Source organism: Frankliniella occidentalis, unplaced genomic scaffold, assembly GCF_000697945.3.
Source record: "Frankliniella occidentalis isolate FOCC.00 unplaced genomic scaffold, Focc_3.1 Scaffold106, whole genome shotgun sequence".
NCBI classification, from domain to species: Eukaryota; Metazoa; Arthropoda; class Insecta; order Thysanoptera; family Thripidae; genus Frankliniella; species Frankliniella occidentalis.
The window spans coordinates 105,520-119,151 of record NW_026267235.1 but is presented as its reverse complement, the minus strand read 5'-3'; the positions used below and the strand labels follow the sequence as shown (position 1 = coordinate 119,151).

General features: G+C 42.6%; 3 protein-coding genes across 11 annotated transcripts in view; all 3 read right to left on the bottom strand.

Annotated features, from left to right (window-relative positions):
* LOC113207329 (uncharacterized) overlaps positions 1 to 1,167 on the bottom strand; it is a 5,466-nt gene extending 4,299 nt beyond the window's left edge. Inside the window, exon 1 of the mRNA XM_026423847.2 lies at positions 975 to 1,167. The gene's annotated coding sequence lies outside the window, so the exon portion shown is untranslated. The remainder of the gene's footprint in view (positions 1 to 974) is intronic.
* Positions 1,168 to 5,348: 4,181 nt separating this feature from the next.
* Positions 5,349 to 7,863, bottom strand: LOC113207314 (UMP-CMP kinase). Of its 6 annotated transcripts, XM_052269971.1 has the most exons (7): positions 7,600 to 7,680; positions 7,249 to 7,286; positions 7,065 to 7,169; positions 6,840 to 6,986; positions 6,620 to 6,757; positions 6,365 to 6,541; positions 5,349 to 6,288 (listed from the first exon to the last, which is right to left on the bottom strand). In XM_052269971.1, the coding sequence occupies exons 2-7, from the start codon at positions 7,273 to 7,275 to the stop codon at positions 6,238 to 6,240; spliced, it is 645 nt and encodes a 214-aa protein (XP_052125931.1). In that variant the 5' UTR covers positions 7,276 to 7,286; positions 7,600 to 7,680; the 3' UTR covers positions 5,349 to 6,237. The 6 variants fall into 6 exon arrangements, with proteins under 6 accessions (XP_052125931.1, XP_026279610.1, XP_026279613.1 ...); XM_026423825.2 differs by lacking the exons at positions 7,249 to 7,286; positions 7,600 to 7,680 and adding an exon at positions 7,686 to 7,863 and having other exon boundaries at positions 7,065 to 7,195; XM_026423828.2 differs by lacking the exon at positions 7,249 to 7,286 and having other exon boundaries at positions 7,600 to 7,862.
* A 474-nt stretch (positions 7,864 to 8,337) lies between these two features.
* LOC113207313 (calpain-A) overlaps positions 8,338 to 13,632 on the bottom strand; it is a 35,150-nt gene continuing 29,855 nt past the window's right edge. For 2 of the 4 annotated variants that reach the window (XM_052269968.1, XM_026423822.2), the window contains exons 5-16: positions 13,470 to 13,587; positions 13,257 to 13,391; positions 12,759 to 13,109; positions 12,417 to 12,655; positions 12,157 to 12,320; positions 11,853 to 12,073; positions 11,727 to 11,769; positions 11,496 to 11,634; positions 10,186 to 10,347; positions 9,223 to 9,350; positions 8,929 to 9,124; positions 8,338 to 8,857 (exon numbers count right to left, since the gene is read on the bottom strand). In XM_052269968.1, coding sequence (XP_052125928.1) covers positions 8,772 to 8,857; positions 8,929 to 9,124; positions 9,223 to 9,350; positions 10,186 to 10,347; positions 11,496 to 11,634; positions 11,727 to 11,769; positions 11,853 to 12,073; positions 12,157 to 12,320; positions 12,417 to 12,655; positions 12,759 to 13,109; positions 13,257 to 13,391; positions 13,470 to 13,587 — 1,982 coding nt within the window. In that variant the 3' untranslated portion in view covers positions 8,338 to 8,771. The remainder of the gene's footprint in view (positions 8,858 to 8,928; positions 9,125 to 9,222; positions 9,351 to 10,185; positions 10,348 to 11,495; positions 11,635 to 11,726; positions 11,770 to 11,852; positions 12,074 to 12,156; positions 12,321 to 12,416; positions 12,656 to 12,758; positions 13,110 to 13,256; positions 13,392 to 13,469; positions 13,588 to 13,632) is intronic. The other 2 variants (XM_052269970.1, XM_026423824.2) reach the window with 1 other exon arrangement.

Below are 13,632 nucleotides of genomic sequence, written 5' to 3'. Positions count from 1 at the left end.
GGGGGGGGTAGTAGAGATGACGTTTTTGACGAGGTTTGAACTACCAACTCCGACCAACTCCCATCTGAACCTCAAACGGACCATGCTTACGCACATTCGTGAAATCGTCTGCTTCACTTGACAAATCCGAAAAACGGCCCTGGATAAGTGGATGGCGAAACAAGCACCTCACTGTGCTGTCCAAAGATTTAATTGCAACACCTCTATCATTCATATAGAACTAACTGACAGAAAATCTGCATTAAAATAGGCTTATTTTGTTCAAACCACAACATTTTAGAGAAAATGGCGACCTTTCCAACGAACACTGTGAAGTGAAAGACTAACATCGAGACTTCGTACACATCATATCCGATATTTGCATACTTCTTTATAAACACGAATGGCAACGACGGCCTCTTGCTCAGGTCGACCTGAGGGATGACTACAGTTAATTCCCGAAAATACCTGGAGATGTTGGGTGAGGATTTAATAGGGATCACTCAGTTATTTTCAGGGATCCGCCAGTGAGAATAATCTCCGGGTATTTTGAGGGAGAAATTCCCAGGGATCCTCCAGGGATGTGGTTTGCGGAGGACTCTGAATACAGGCAAGGCGGTGAAAACCCAGGGACAGTCGAAGGACACCTCAGGGACTTCAGATATCATAAATATCACAGAATTTCGTCAGGATTATCACAAGGATTGTCTAAGGACAGCAGAGGGACTACAAAATCCGGAGGGACTTGCGGGGATCGGCGAAGGACAATCCCTCAGTGTCCCCCAGTCCATCAGGGTCGGGTCGTAACCAGCAAGACAGGCTTTATCGCCAGTAGGGTTGCATATTTTAAAAACAAACAACGCGGAAAAGCGAAAACCTAGGTTACGTGTGTCCGCAAAGGTTATGGTGCTGCTTCTTCGATACGATTCCCCGTTCTGCAGCGCTGTCACTCTCGGCAAGTCCCCATCAAACAATTTCTCAGTGGTGAAACATACCGTTCGAAATCACTGCAAGTTGAACAATGATCCACTGGTCTGGAGTGAAGATGGACACAGGCACAGGCACGCCAAACACTTGGAGGCTAACTTTTCTGTCTGAGCCTGAGCCTTAGCGTGCGTCTTCTGTCCCGGTCCCGGTCACTGTTTGAAGGTGCGAATAACGCCGAGGAGCTGTGGGCACAGACCGGTGACATCGCGACAGAAAAAAAACAACATCTGGCGTTGCTTTTTTTTTTTTTTTTTTTTCCTCGTGGTTTAATCCACGGCGCAGACCTCCTGGCGTTGCTGACGGTTTGGTACGTAACTTGAGTAATAGTTCATGCCCAGCTTGTCTGCTTTTTTTAAAACTGTCACCGTTGTGGGTTTGAAACCGAAATAGTTGTGTGCCGAGCCGTCGCCCCTTCGTCGCTTAGGTGTTTGAGGTGGCTGTTCTGCTGGTGGTAGCTGTGCCTAGGTACTGGTGACTGGTCAGCCTATACTGTAAATCTAGGTTGCCCAACAGCTGGACGGCTTAACACGTTTCCTGCGACTCATTTTTGATGCCTATGATTCAACATAGGAGCGTGACCACATAGTAGTCACGCCGCAGAGAACGTTTTAAAGGCACAACGCCCCATTGATATCTGGGCACAGAACGTTCTCTCTAGAGGCGGCAGGGAGCTGGCGGTTAATTTTACTACATACAGGGGCAACATGGCTAGATTGATACATGACTTAAGCTTGCGTTTAGTTAACGGGGTGCTGCTGGGTGCTACGGGGTCCTATGGGGTCCTGAGCACTTGGGAACGTTATTTTGCCTGTGGACCATAGTACGCGTTTAAAAGGCGGCGAGGATCAAGACCCCATTGCTCCCCGTAGCACCCCGTAAACTAAACGCAAGCTATTCCCCCCCCCCTTTCACCCTGTTCTGAGACTAACGTCCTGTCCCTGTCTTATAACCCTCCTGGACACCCTCTGGTTTGGATTCCATATACTGCACCGGTGTAAGCCGTGGCTCACCCTATGGGCTTTCCATTACAGGAATGAGATATATGATTAGTGAAATGCATTGTGACATGGAAAAACAGAGGGCGCTGCTGGGCAGCCCCGCGCGTCTCCAAAATGTATAATTTAAACGCGTCGGAACGCGTTGAACTTCAGCGATCGGAGTCACGCCAATCGACTGGAAATCTCAAGGAACCTTGAAAAACATTTGGAAACGTATTTGTACGACGCTCCGTTCGGAAACTGCAGTGAATGATCTTTGAACACCGCCGCTTCATGCGATCACCCCGGGGCTGCGGGGCGGCGGCCCGGACAATGGGGCTGCAATAGGAAGGCAATCAGCGCGCGCGGAGCAGCCGATCGCCGCCCGGTGACGAGAGGTGGTGGCGACTTGACATGAGCCGAACATATTCATGATCTAGCCCCAGACCCGACGCAGCCCCTTTTTCCACTAAACTTTGTCCGAAAGTATATCAGTAGAGTCCTATAGTGGCTATAACAGAGCAGACGCTGCAGTGTTGCGGGATTGCATACCCTCTTTGGGCCGCATGAGGGCCGTGGCGCGATTACAGGCGACAGCGTCCGCTCTGATACACCCGGAACTCGGAATGCCTTGATTGCGACCCCTTCATGCTAATTCCGTGTGTTGCAGTTTGGCCGGGGCTTCTGTCTTTGTCCTCAACCCCTCACCGCCGCCCCCTTTCTCTCTTTCTGAGAGGGACACACAGTGGTCCGGTCAGAAGCCGATTCAGCAGCGCTGCGCGCGGCGACTAGTGATGTCGACCGCTTCTTTGAAAGCGAGCAGGGGGAAGCACCAGCCAGATAGCGCGCGGCGCTGACGACGGCTTTGGCTTCAGCAGACCTCGGGTCCGGGACCGGGAGGGGGAAAAAATAAGGCAGACCGACCGACTCGCTTCCACACCAGTGGCTCCCAAATGTTGAACAAATCCGCGCCAGAGCGTCGCGTCGTCTTTGCGTCCTCGACCCGCTAGATCTCGTGGGAAGAAGAGGGAAAATAGGGGGGGGGGGGGAGCAGAGTCAGTAAGGACGCCCATAAGTCACGCGTGTTTTTGGCAGATCATACATTTAGCACTGAAAAGAGAATGTAAGATAATAATTTGACCTTACTTTTATTCCTCTTTACTAACCCGCATGGAAATAAGTACACTAAAAATGTGACTGGCCAAAGTGTCCAAAAAGTATACAAAAAGTATGCCGAAAGTGCAAGCAAAGTGGGGCCGTGCCAATCTGGCATTTTATGTCAGAGTAAACATAAAAGTGTCATTTTTGATAGGCTTATTTCCATGCGGGAATATTGTCAATATTTCACCTGAATGGATGGGAGGAAGGCTGATGTAGTATTTGTACGCGCCCCCTTAATCACGATCTTAAGCCATGGTATAAAGTTTCCCCACATATGACAAAAACAAATAATATAAGAAACGAAAAGTTGTAGTTCCTTTTCTCTAAAAGATAATGAGATGGTCGCAAAAAAAAAATGTTATCCGAGCCACGAGTAAAGCGAACTACTCGTGGATCTTGAACGGCCCCAGATGAGGGGGTCCCGCCAGAGGGACCTCTCCATCCACTCCATCCCCCGGCGGGGCGGGGCGGGGCGGCTCCATCCCTTGCTCCAGCCTCTCAAGGGGGGCTCATCCCGGCCGGGGCTCCTCGGCCTGGACCCATTTTTACCCCCGACCCTCCATCCCCCCACCCCCTTCCCCTCGGGGTCACTTGTTGCGACGCTGCCCCCAGGGAGGGGGGAGCGGGCGGGGATGAGGACCGTGGAAAGGGGGGGGGGGAGGGAGGATGAGTTACTGCCAACATATGCCTCGTCACAAAGTTTTCAGACGGCCACATAAAATACTACCGCCGCCGCCACTACTGCAGCACTGATGATCCCGACGAGGGGGGGTGGAGGGGGAGGTCACGGGGTGGAAACCAAGGCCGACCCCGTGACAGGGGGAGGGGGGCGAGTGTGAAGTGAGGAGATTACAGGGATCACATGACGCACCGGGGCCGCGGGGGGCCCGGCCCCTGCGACCAAGCACGCCTCGGCCTCGGCCCGGAATCAACTTGGTGTTTAACTATCTGCCCACGCCGTGATTTAGGGCGCGGCCCTCTGGCGGACACAATCACGCATGCGCCGACCCAGCATGGCACAGGCACCATACTTCTCCTCCGCCAAGTCCTCGCCGCTGCTCTGACAGCCCCCCCCCCCCCCCTCCCCCGTGGGGGACGTCTTCTCCCCTGCCTGCAACTGGAATCCTATTTTGGCTCGGGGCCGAAGAGGGTGGCGTGAAATAATGGGCATCATTCCATTATAACCCGGCGCGAGTGGCGGGAGGGTTGGGGAAAGGGGAAAGAGTGGGGAGGGGGCACAAATTGACCATTACCCTTAGCAAAACGCCCCGCCTGGAATGCCTTAGCCCGGGACCCTCCTAAAACGCCCCGTTAGCACATCGGCGAGGGAGTGGGAAAAGGGGGGGGGGGGCAAAGCCTTGGTTGGCCTTCCCTTCCCTTCCACACCAGGGATCACGAGAAGATATCATCTTGCCCCATCTCGAGACGAATTGTTGTGAATCGGTCCAGAGGTCTGAGTGAGACAGATGCTTCCAGACAGCTCATCAGCAGGATCCATGCAGTCGATCTTAGACATTGTCCCCAAGTGTGTGGTGGTGGTGGTCCAAAATAATCCAGTTGCCCAGCCCACCCAAGAGAGGCCCAGGGGTGGGGCAGCTTGAGGAGCGCTGCCTTCCCTTGGGCTGGCGCATGGTGGAGCGAGGGATAGGCTGGGCTTTCACGATCATGACTTCTCAGCAACGTTTTCTGCTGTGCCCCAGGAAAACGCGGTTCTCACGAAGACCTCATGGTGACCTCTTTGTTTATGACTTACGAGGTCACGATTCTTGCACTTGTGACCTCACAAGTGCAAGGAATCGTGACCACAGCACAGGGGTCACAATGAGGTCTCCGTGAGAAAAAAGGTTTCCTTGGATGTGTGTGTGTGCGGATCTGACAAGATATTGGAGAAAATTGGCAAATGGAGGAGAATTTTAAAATTTTAAAATTATTTGATCTTCAACAACTGCATTCTTGGTCTCTCTATGTTTACTGCTGAAGGAGACGATGTACTTGCCCTTTTTTTATGACATAGGCTACAAAATACTTTGGATTACTACATGGCCAATGAACAATAAGAATTATTTTGGAACTCATTGTCATTAAGAAAATAAATTTGTAAACATAAATTTGGGAAAATAACTATTGGGAAAGGCCATTTTGGAAAAAGACTTTTGGGAACTAAAAATTTGGGAAAAAACGACATTGGGGAAAAGGGATTGGGAAAAATGACCGGGAACCGACAAGATAAGTTAGTCTCAATAATTAAATGTACTTTTCTTTTATTGAAGTGAATGATATATTTACCATCCTTGCACAAACTTTGGCTACAGGGTACAACAAGACTGGAAAAGTCAGAACTTGATAAATATTATCAAATAAAATGACTTGGTTTTCTTTCCTATGAAAATATTCTTACAAATTTACATTAAAAACTTCTAAAATGATACAAAAGAAAAGTTGATTAACTCAAAACGTAATTACAAACTTTGCAAGACAAGGAGTTTGATTCTCCATTTTTTCAATGACTTGCTTTGCAACATCAAGGTACAGAGAAAATAAAAATATTGATAATAATTTCATTTGTTTCCTGAACATTTGATAAACTGCCATCACTTAACTACTAGTTCTACCGGTTGTAGATAGATAGTAGGATTTGGTTCGAGTGGCGTGCAACAGGAAGATGGAACTACAATATTACATGAGCTGCAATGATGAAATAACAATAAGTAGGTAACAATTGAAGGATACAAATTGCTTGGGTGGATGGCTGGTCAAAGATTAATTACGTAGTGTGACTACAAGAGATATAGACAAGATCTACTAAAAAAAGAAGAAGAAAAAAACCTATCTAAACTGAGGTACTTAAATCTTGGAATGACATGAATCATGATCTATCTGGAAAAAACTGAATTTTAAACTTGTACTAAAATCACCTATTTATGATAAATACTGCCTTTCCCATTTCGACTAATCAATTGTGGAGGGATTTCACTCATCCACAATAATGGTGATTGTTAAATTGGACAATTATTATGCTCAAGAGGTGCTATTTCATTATTAAGTTATTGATCATAAAACTAAACACCAAAGTTTTAGGGAATCTTCCCTGCATACATCTTCAGCATGCATACAGAGCAAGGTGCAACAGGTTTTAGCTTTCAGAAACCAATGGGGTGAAAATTTTCTTGATGTCTTCAAAGATCTGAAACAGAATCATTGTGTTTTTCATCTGTACAAAGTAGTGAAGCATATCAAGCATCAATGATCAAACAACATACCTCTGGTAGTGTTCGGTCAGAATCGACCCTCCTCACCATACTCTTCCCATCATAGTGTTTGATGATGGGCATGGTCTCATTGCTGTAAGTGTTGAATCTTTTCTTCAGTGAGTCAAGATTGTCATCGGTACGTCCACTTCCTTGGGCACCACGGTTCAGACATCTTTGAGTGCACACCTGTTAGACAGATTATGGTTTCACAGTTAGTTCCTCAATCAGCACAAGGCTACATTTACATTACTGTTTCACCATTACCTCTTCAGTGCAATCCAAGAAAAGAACAAATTTCACATCAACACATTCAGACATAACCTTTTCCCAGCCATCCAGATTGTTCTGGTTTCTTGGAAAACCATCAACTAGGAAATGTGAAGACCCTGATTTTTCAATGGCCTGTAGAAGGGAAAATAGGAGAATATGAACAGGATCCAAGCATAAAATATTTATAAGGAGTTAGGGTTAGGATTATTCATACCCTTTTAAGGAGCCCACAGGTAATTTCAACAGGAACGATTTTGCCAAGCTTAATGTATTCTTTAATAAGATCACCATGCTCAGACCCCTCGGTATTCTGCTCTTCACGGAGAAGATCTCCAGCTGATAGATGTACGAACTTGTAATTCTGTAAAGGAGAGGTAAGAATTATACATACATACATATCTTATCAAAAAACAATCATTACTATTTTAACAGCACTTACGTCAACTATATTTTTGCAGACTGTTCCCTTGCCTGAGCCTGGTGCTCCAAGCACAAAGACAATTTGGGGTTTCTGAGCAGCACTCATTGCAAATCTACGGATGCCCTGGACAAGTTTAATGAGCATTAGACCTATGAGAAACAGTGACAAAAAGACTACAGCAATCCAAAGTAACACACATTACCCAAATTTCTGAATTACAAGATTCCATTAACCTGTACACTTAGAAATGAGTAATGGAAAAATAAAGTAAAGATAGAATTAAAAATATTGGAGAGTACCATTGCACTGATTAGAATTCGAATGGTAGAAATCTCAAGAACAAAAATTAAGCGATCAATTTTATTTCCCTAATACTAAATATGACACTACAGTGTCATCTATAACCTCTGACTGCTGCACACTATCTCCCTTAGAGATAAAATAACCATGTCAATTTAATAAGAAAATTTAAGGCTGGTATTCCTTTAAAATAGAGAATCTTGATACAGGGTACGAGGAATGACACACTTTTTGAGGACTATGCTAACAGTACCTGGGCAGGTGCTTGACAACACTCCTCTTCCCTCCACCGGTTGCACCCAACTGGGGCTGGAAAGAAAACGCGCTACGCACACTTACCTTTCTTCCAAGGTCGAAGAAGTGAAGATTTGCTGTCTAAGTAGACGTATCGTCGGGATAAGATTCTTGGCAAGGCCCTTGAATGACAGAGATTCTAAAGGCTGACGTTTCAAACTGATACGGTGTTGGTGATGTCGGCGGTTCCAAGCAGACGACTGTACACTGCGACTGTACACGAAGGCAAATCGATCGGGAGAGGGAGGAGGGGGCAGAGGGGAAGTGACGAGACAAATGACTGTAGTTTGCGCCACTTCTGAAATTTATTCCATCTCACGTCGATTTTATTTCAAATTTCAAAGTCACATATAGCCAGCGATCCTAAATCGAATATCATTGCTAAATCTCAAGGAAGAATTGCACATCAATGCCGAAACTTGGATTCAGTCTTCAGCTTTAAAGGGACTAGATTTGTATGTGGTCCATTGGTATCCCAAATAATATTATCTTCATAATTTTTTTTTCCCAGGACTAGCAGACATGAGATAGTTCTCTCTCGTCACAGATAAGGAAACATATACCTAATGTGTGTGGGTTGAGAGATAAAGAGAATGAGTTGACGAATCACAGTACCTCTACATGTCCTTGGTTATTGGCGATCTAGTCCAAACAAATTAAAGGTAGAAGAGGGCAATTAATTTAACAATCCATAACATTTACAAAAGAATAAAATAAATTTTATTGAAATTAAACACAGTACTTAGAAACAACTTTTTCTTACATGGGGAAGCACAATTAAAAATATGAATCATTAAAATTAAATTATTAAATAGCATCACACAGTTCTCAAATGCAAGCAACATGTTAAAAGAGATTTGCAAAAGACTGATGAAAGAGCAGCAGACTATGAATGGAAATGGACTGCATAATTCATGTACAAAATACTCAACAAAAATACAGATCTCTGGCAGTGATTGCCAAAGCATTATATTAGCTATTAGTCTCCCATGCACAAATGATCCTTTCCATGCATATTTCTTTAAGGTCAATCTTAAAGTAAGTTAATAATATCATGTAGAGAAACTTGGGAGTAAGAAAATAGAGCTAAAGTACAAAAGCAAGATGGAAAGGAGAGGCTTAATAAATAGACTATGAATAAAGGGTCTTCTCCATCCATTCTTCAAGGGTGAAAGAAACTGAATTAGTGTTGTCAGGGTCTCTCTCTCGGAACAGATCTGGAAACAGACAGCAAATGTCAATGGTTCCTTCTGAATAAAAAGGTGATTCGGTGCAAACAAACTCTCACCTATCATGGTTTTCATGCGAATGGCGCACATCATGAAGTCATCAAATGTTATAGTGCCATCTGAAGCACCATATCTATGGAACAGGATATTCAAAATGTGGTTGTTCAGCCGGTAACCAGCAGAGTTGAGAGCTTGTCTCAACTCAAATGCACTCAAGAAACCCGAGCCTTCTTTGCAGTACAGCTTGAAGACCGCCTGTAAAATAAAAAGCAAATAAATATCGAACCAAGTTAAAATTTATAAAGCAGCAGCGATGGGATAAGTATTTCAAACAAACAACTACAGTAACTTACCCTCCAACGTCTGATATCTGTCCAGAGTATCTTGAACTCCTCGTATCCCAACTTGCCTGAGTGGTCAGCATCCATCATGGCAACCATGCTACGACACACTTCCTTGGCAAAGCCAGAGGACCGAGTATCTGCAACATCAGGGGAACAATTTAAGATAGAGCAGAGATATTTTCTCAAGTTAAAATTTACTTTTTTCTGCTGATGTGTGGTCAAAATGTGAATGATGAATTATTGATATTGATATTGAGCTTCTAAATTTGTTTAACTAAAATATTGATATTATTGTAAAAGAAATAGACAAACTTAAATCTTACTTCATAACAAATCAAGGCAAATTTTAATATTTTAGAGTTTCTTAAGAGTTGGTACAGTTTGTACCATTAAAATCAATAAAGCAGTTCAATGGATTATTTTTGGTCTTGAGCAAAGATAATTTTTTTCTCATGAACAATCATAACACAACAGCAGCATCAAATATAAGCATAGCAAAAAATTACAGCAAACATTCACACCAGATGCTAGGATGAATGAACTTATTACAGTAAGCTTGTGCTCCCATCAAACATAATGTACTAATCAAAAACTAACAGAACCATAACTAGAGGACAAAAAAAAACAACCTTTGACACTTTTGACAAAATTTACCAGCACCATAAAATTTAATATGTGAGGTTTAGTAGATAGAACATGACCCCAGGGTAGAATTTTGGTATGATTGTAGAAGTTCATCATGAGTTCTTAAAAGAAGAGGGCAAAGTTATTGATGAACTTTCTATTAGTTAATGGACCAGCGTTAGGATAAGAATATTTTTACAGAGGTAGGGTGGGGAGTTAGTGCGTCTCAGTTGAAATTTAGTGTCTGGGTCACATGGTCCAATAGCTGTCTGAAATAGAGCCCTATACACCAAATTTGAGTTTTTAAACGCTTATTTGTTTGTTTTTTCCAGCATAAAATTGTCTTACCAGCGGCATGTCCTTGATCACCACCAGAGGCAAATGCCGTACCCAGTGGTGTATCCTTGCAAATGACTCCACACAACAGGTTAACCAGCTGGCCAACCAGGGTATCATCTTCCATGGGTGCAACCTGGTGTTGGGTCGGGGGTCTAGGTCTACTGGGCAGCTCTAGCAACATAATCATAAGCAGGCAAGGATTAGAGCTTGACGCTTTGCAGAGCCACGCCTTTTGGCCACAATAAAATGGCCTCAGCAAGACATGTCACACAAAATCACACTAGACCACCACACATGCCAGAAAAGTCTCAGAGGGATAGGATAGACTAGATAAAAATAAATATAAAATTAAATACAAGGTGTATAAAACAGAACCCTCTGTAAATTCTACTGGGAAATGAAACTAAAACTTTAGTACAGTTGCAATACCACCTCCAAAGTTAGATAAAACCAATACTGAAATTAATAGATGAAACACTAACTTTGAATAAAAACATTTTTAGACAAAGAACAGGAACTAAATGATAATGATATTTTTAACAAACAATTTAAGTAGATGTGCTGGGTTTTAATTACTTGCAATTGAAAAAGTTTACTGTTAAGCAGACCTGCCTGGCTTGTGAAAAAAACATTGTGGACTGTGTGTGTATACACATGTCCGATATACTTCAGATAAGTTAAATTTTGAAAATGAAAACAGGGTTACAAAACAGCTTACTTTCTGCCCCCTACAAAAAAGAAACAAGTAATAAATAAACCACAAAAGAAAACATTAATCACATGTTACACAAAGGGAAAAATAGAATAAAATGCCACACTAGAAAAATTGAATATGAACAAGGTGGATTAATTTTTTAACTTTGTTCTATGCCAAATTACTGTAAGGGAGTGGGGAGCCATACAGAATAATTATCTCACACCATGGTCAAAGTGCAACCTGTTGTGCCATGAAGGAAGTAGTGTGTGAGTGATGTAGAGGGTTGAGCGCATTCAGAAGTTATGTGCAGTTCGATGTCATGGAAAGGAGGTTGATTCCAAGAACCCTTTGAGTTGTTTTAGAAGAGGCGGGAGTTATGCTATTGCAGGCGAAGTTTGCAATCCCTTCATCACAGCAAAACAACACATGAGCAAAATCCAAAAAAATTATTTTCTGCTTGTTGCAGAAGTATGTGACATTTCTTGGCAAAGGGAACAGATGCAGATATTCAATCACATACATAAATGTGAAGCTCAGACAAGGACAACATACATAGAGTCCAGAGGGATCGTAAAATTCGAAAGCAATAGCAAAGAAAACATAATAGCAAGCCACAACATACCGTTCCTCATGGTGTAGTCCATGATCTCCTTCAGTTCCATCCAGTCCACTTCACCATCCTCACCAGCCAACTTCAAGAACAGCCCTTTAACCTTCTCGTCCTTCTTTGCCATTTCAGTGTCTTCATCTTCATCTTTCACCTACAAAATGAAACAAAATTTTATGAATAAAAGACGGAAAAGAACAAAAACTCTATAATTTAATGACTGGCAACATGTACCGTGATACATACTCTAGGATCAATGTGACCAATTCCAACCTCTTCATCATGCTCTCTGTTAACAACAAAATCATAGTGGCATTTAAAAACTCAAATTTCACTTTGAAAAAAGAAAAGACTAATGCCAGTTACACTTACTCCATGTTATTACGCTTCTCAGAATACACTCTAAGAATAAATTCACCCTGTTCATTTGGCTCAAAGGTGGACGGCACAATACAGTAGGAACCAGGAGGAAGTTTAAATCTGCAGCTAACTTCTCGTAAATTAATAAAAGACGGAGATCTTGCACAAGATGCATTGTACTTAAAGAAATTATAATCCAAAGGCTTTGGTAGACTATCGGGATCATGGCCCAACTGAAATTCATTAATACAAGTTTAATATTTTTCCAAGATACAATTTAGAATGTTGCACTACAATATTTGAAAGACAGACTCACATTGTACACAGCAAAACCTACAGTAAGACATTCCATGCCTTTTTTTCGCTGAGCTCGTCTATTCTTTTGCATGAGAGCTACAATTACAGTACACCTGTTTTCATCATCATCCTCATCAACGTCTGTTAAGGTAATTCTGTATTGAGGGTTGTGCCAAAATGTGTCTGTAAGAAAAATGAAAATTTTTTTGGTTGAAAAATTCACTTTACAAGTAAACTTTAATAAAATTTAAAAGATAATAAATTATTAATAATGCTTACCAAGATAATTCCTGCAACCACCAGCAGTAACACCCCTAACCCACTCTCCCTCATAGGTGTTGGCTTCCCATTTCTTTATGTTATCATCTTCCATAGAATCCGGACTTAAATTACACATCTCTAGTTGAGTGAAATGTGTTAAGAAGTCCTGATAAGACATCCAGAATTCACCATCATCATCAAAGATTAGACCAATCTCCTCCTTTTCATGGTCTGGAATTAACCTCCACTCAGGTGACCTACAAAGTAAAAGCTCTTGTAATATTTGAGAAATATGCACATTAATGTGGCAGTGTTAATTTTGAAATATTTTTTATAAAATAAATAAAAGGGAAAGCTTACTGGTCACTCCAGGGTCCATTCCACTCTGCCTCATTACCCCAAGGATTGCGCAGTCTAATAAGGGGTATCCTACCACTTTGTCTAGGGGTCTGGACATCCACATACTGCACTCGAGTGATACTGTAGGCATGTCCCTTAACCAGGCCAGAAGACGTGCGCGCCTCAGTTACATGTGGGTCAGGCTCAATAGAACATGCCATAAGCGAGGAACGCTCATAGGCCTTGAGCAATATCTTGTACAGGTTGCCAGGTGCTTCTCTTAGCTCATACATTTCAGTGACACCACCCGTGAAGTCCTCCATGCCTTCACATGTTGTACCACCCTTAAGTGCCTCATAGGAACCATGCAGTCTGGTGGGAAAATAATTTTAAAAATCTTACACACAGCCAGACTTAGTAAAAGGTATTGGTAGTAGTGAGTAATGGAAACTGACAAGAATCAGTTATGATAATAGAAAAAGTGGAAGATACTCTTTGGTGTAAGAAAATAAGACTTACTTAGCATATGCTTTTTCTAAGAGAGCACTCCAGAATTCATTCTTTGTAGAAGAATGTAGGAAAACAAGTTCTCCATAAACTGTAGGCAGACGGTCATCTATAACTACATCTAACCACCGTCCATACTGCCAAAACCTACAAATTAAAATTGATTTAAGTAACGGAAAAAAATGCAGAAAGGTAATTAATTCCAAAGGAAAGTAAAAATGGTACCTAAAATGGAAAATACCACAGTAATTGTCTTCAAATCCTTGCTCATGTGGAACGACTTGGAAGAAGAGGTCATCGTGCAGGGTGAGATTTGCAACAGCAGCCAGCAGCCAACAGTCGCCTTTAAATAAAATGGATATGTTTGTGTAGCATTAAAAGAATTTTT

Excerpts from the sequence above, each read along its gene's own strand:
- LOC113207314 (XM_052269971.1), bottom strand. The coding sequence starts at position 7,275 with ATGGAATCTTGTAATTCAGAAATTTGG. Across the intron at positions 6,758-6,839 it reads CCTGTGGGCTCCTTAAAAGG|GCCATTGAAAAATCAGGGTC; the intron begins GTATGAATAATC and ends TCCCTTCTACAG. Across the intron at positions 6,289-6,364 it reads CTGACCGAACACTACCAGAG|ATCTTTGAAGACATCAAGAA; the intron begins GTATGTTGTTTG and ends ATTCTGTTTCAG.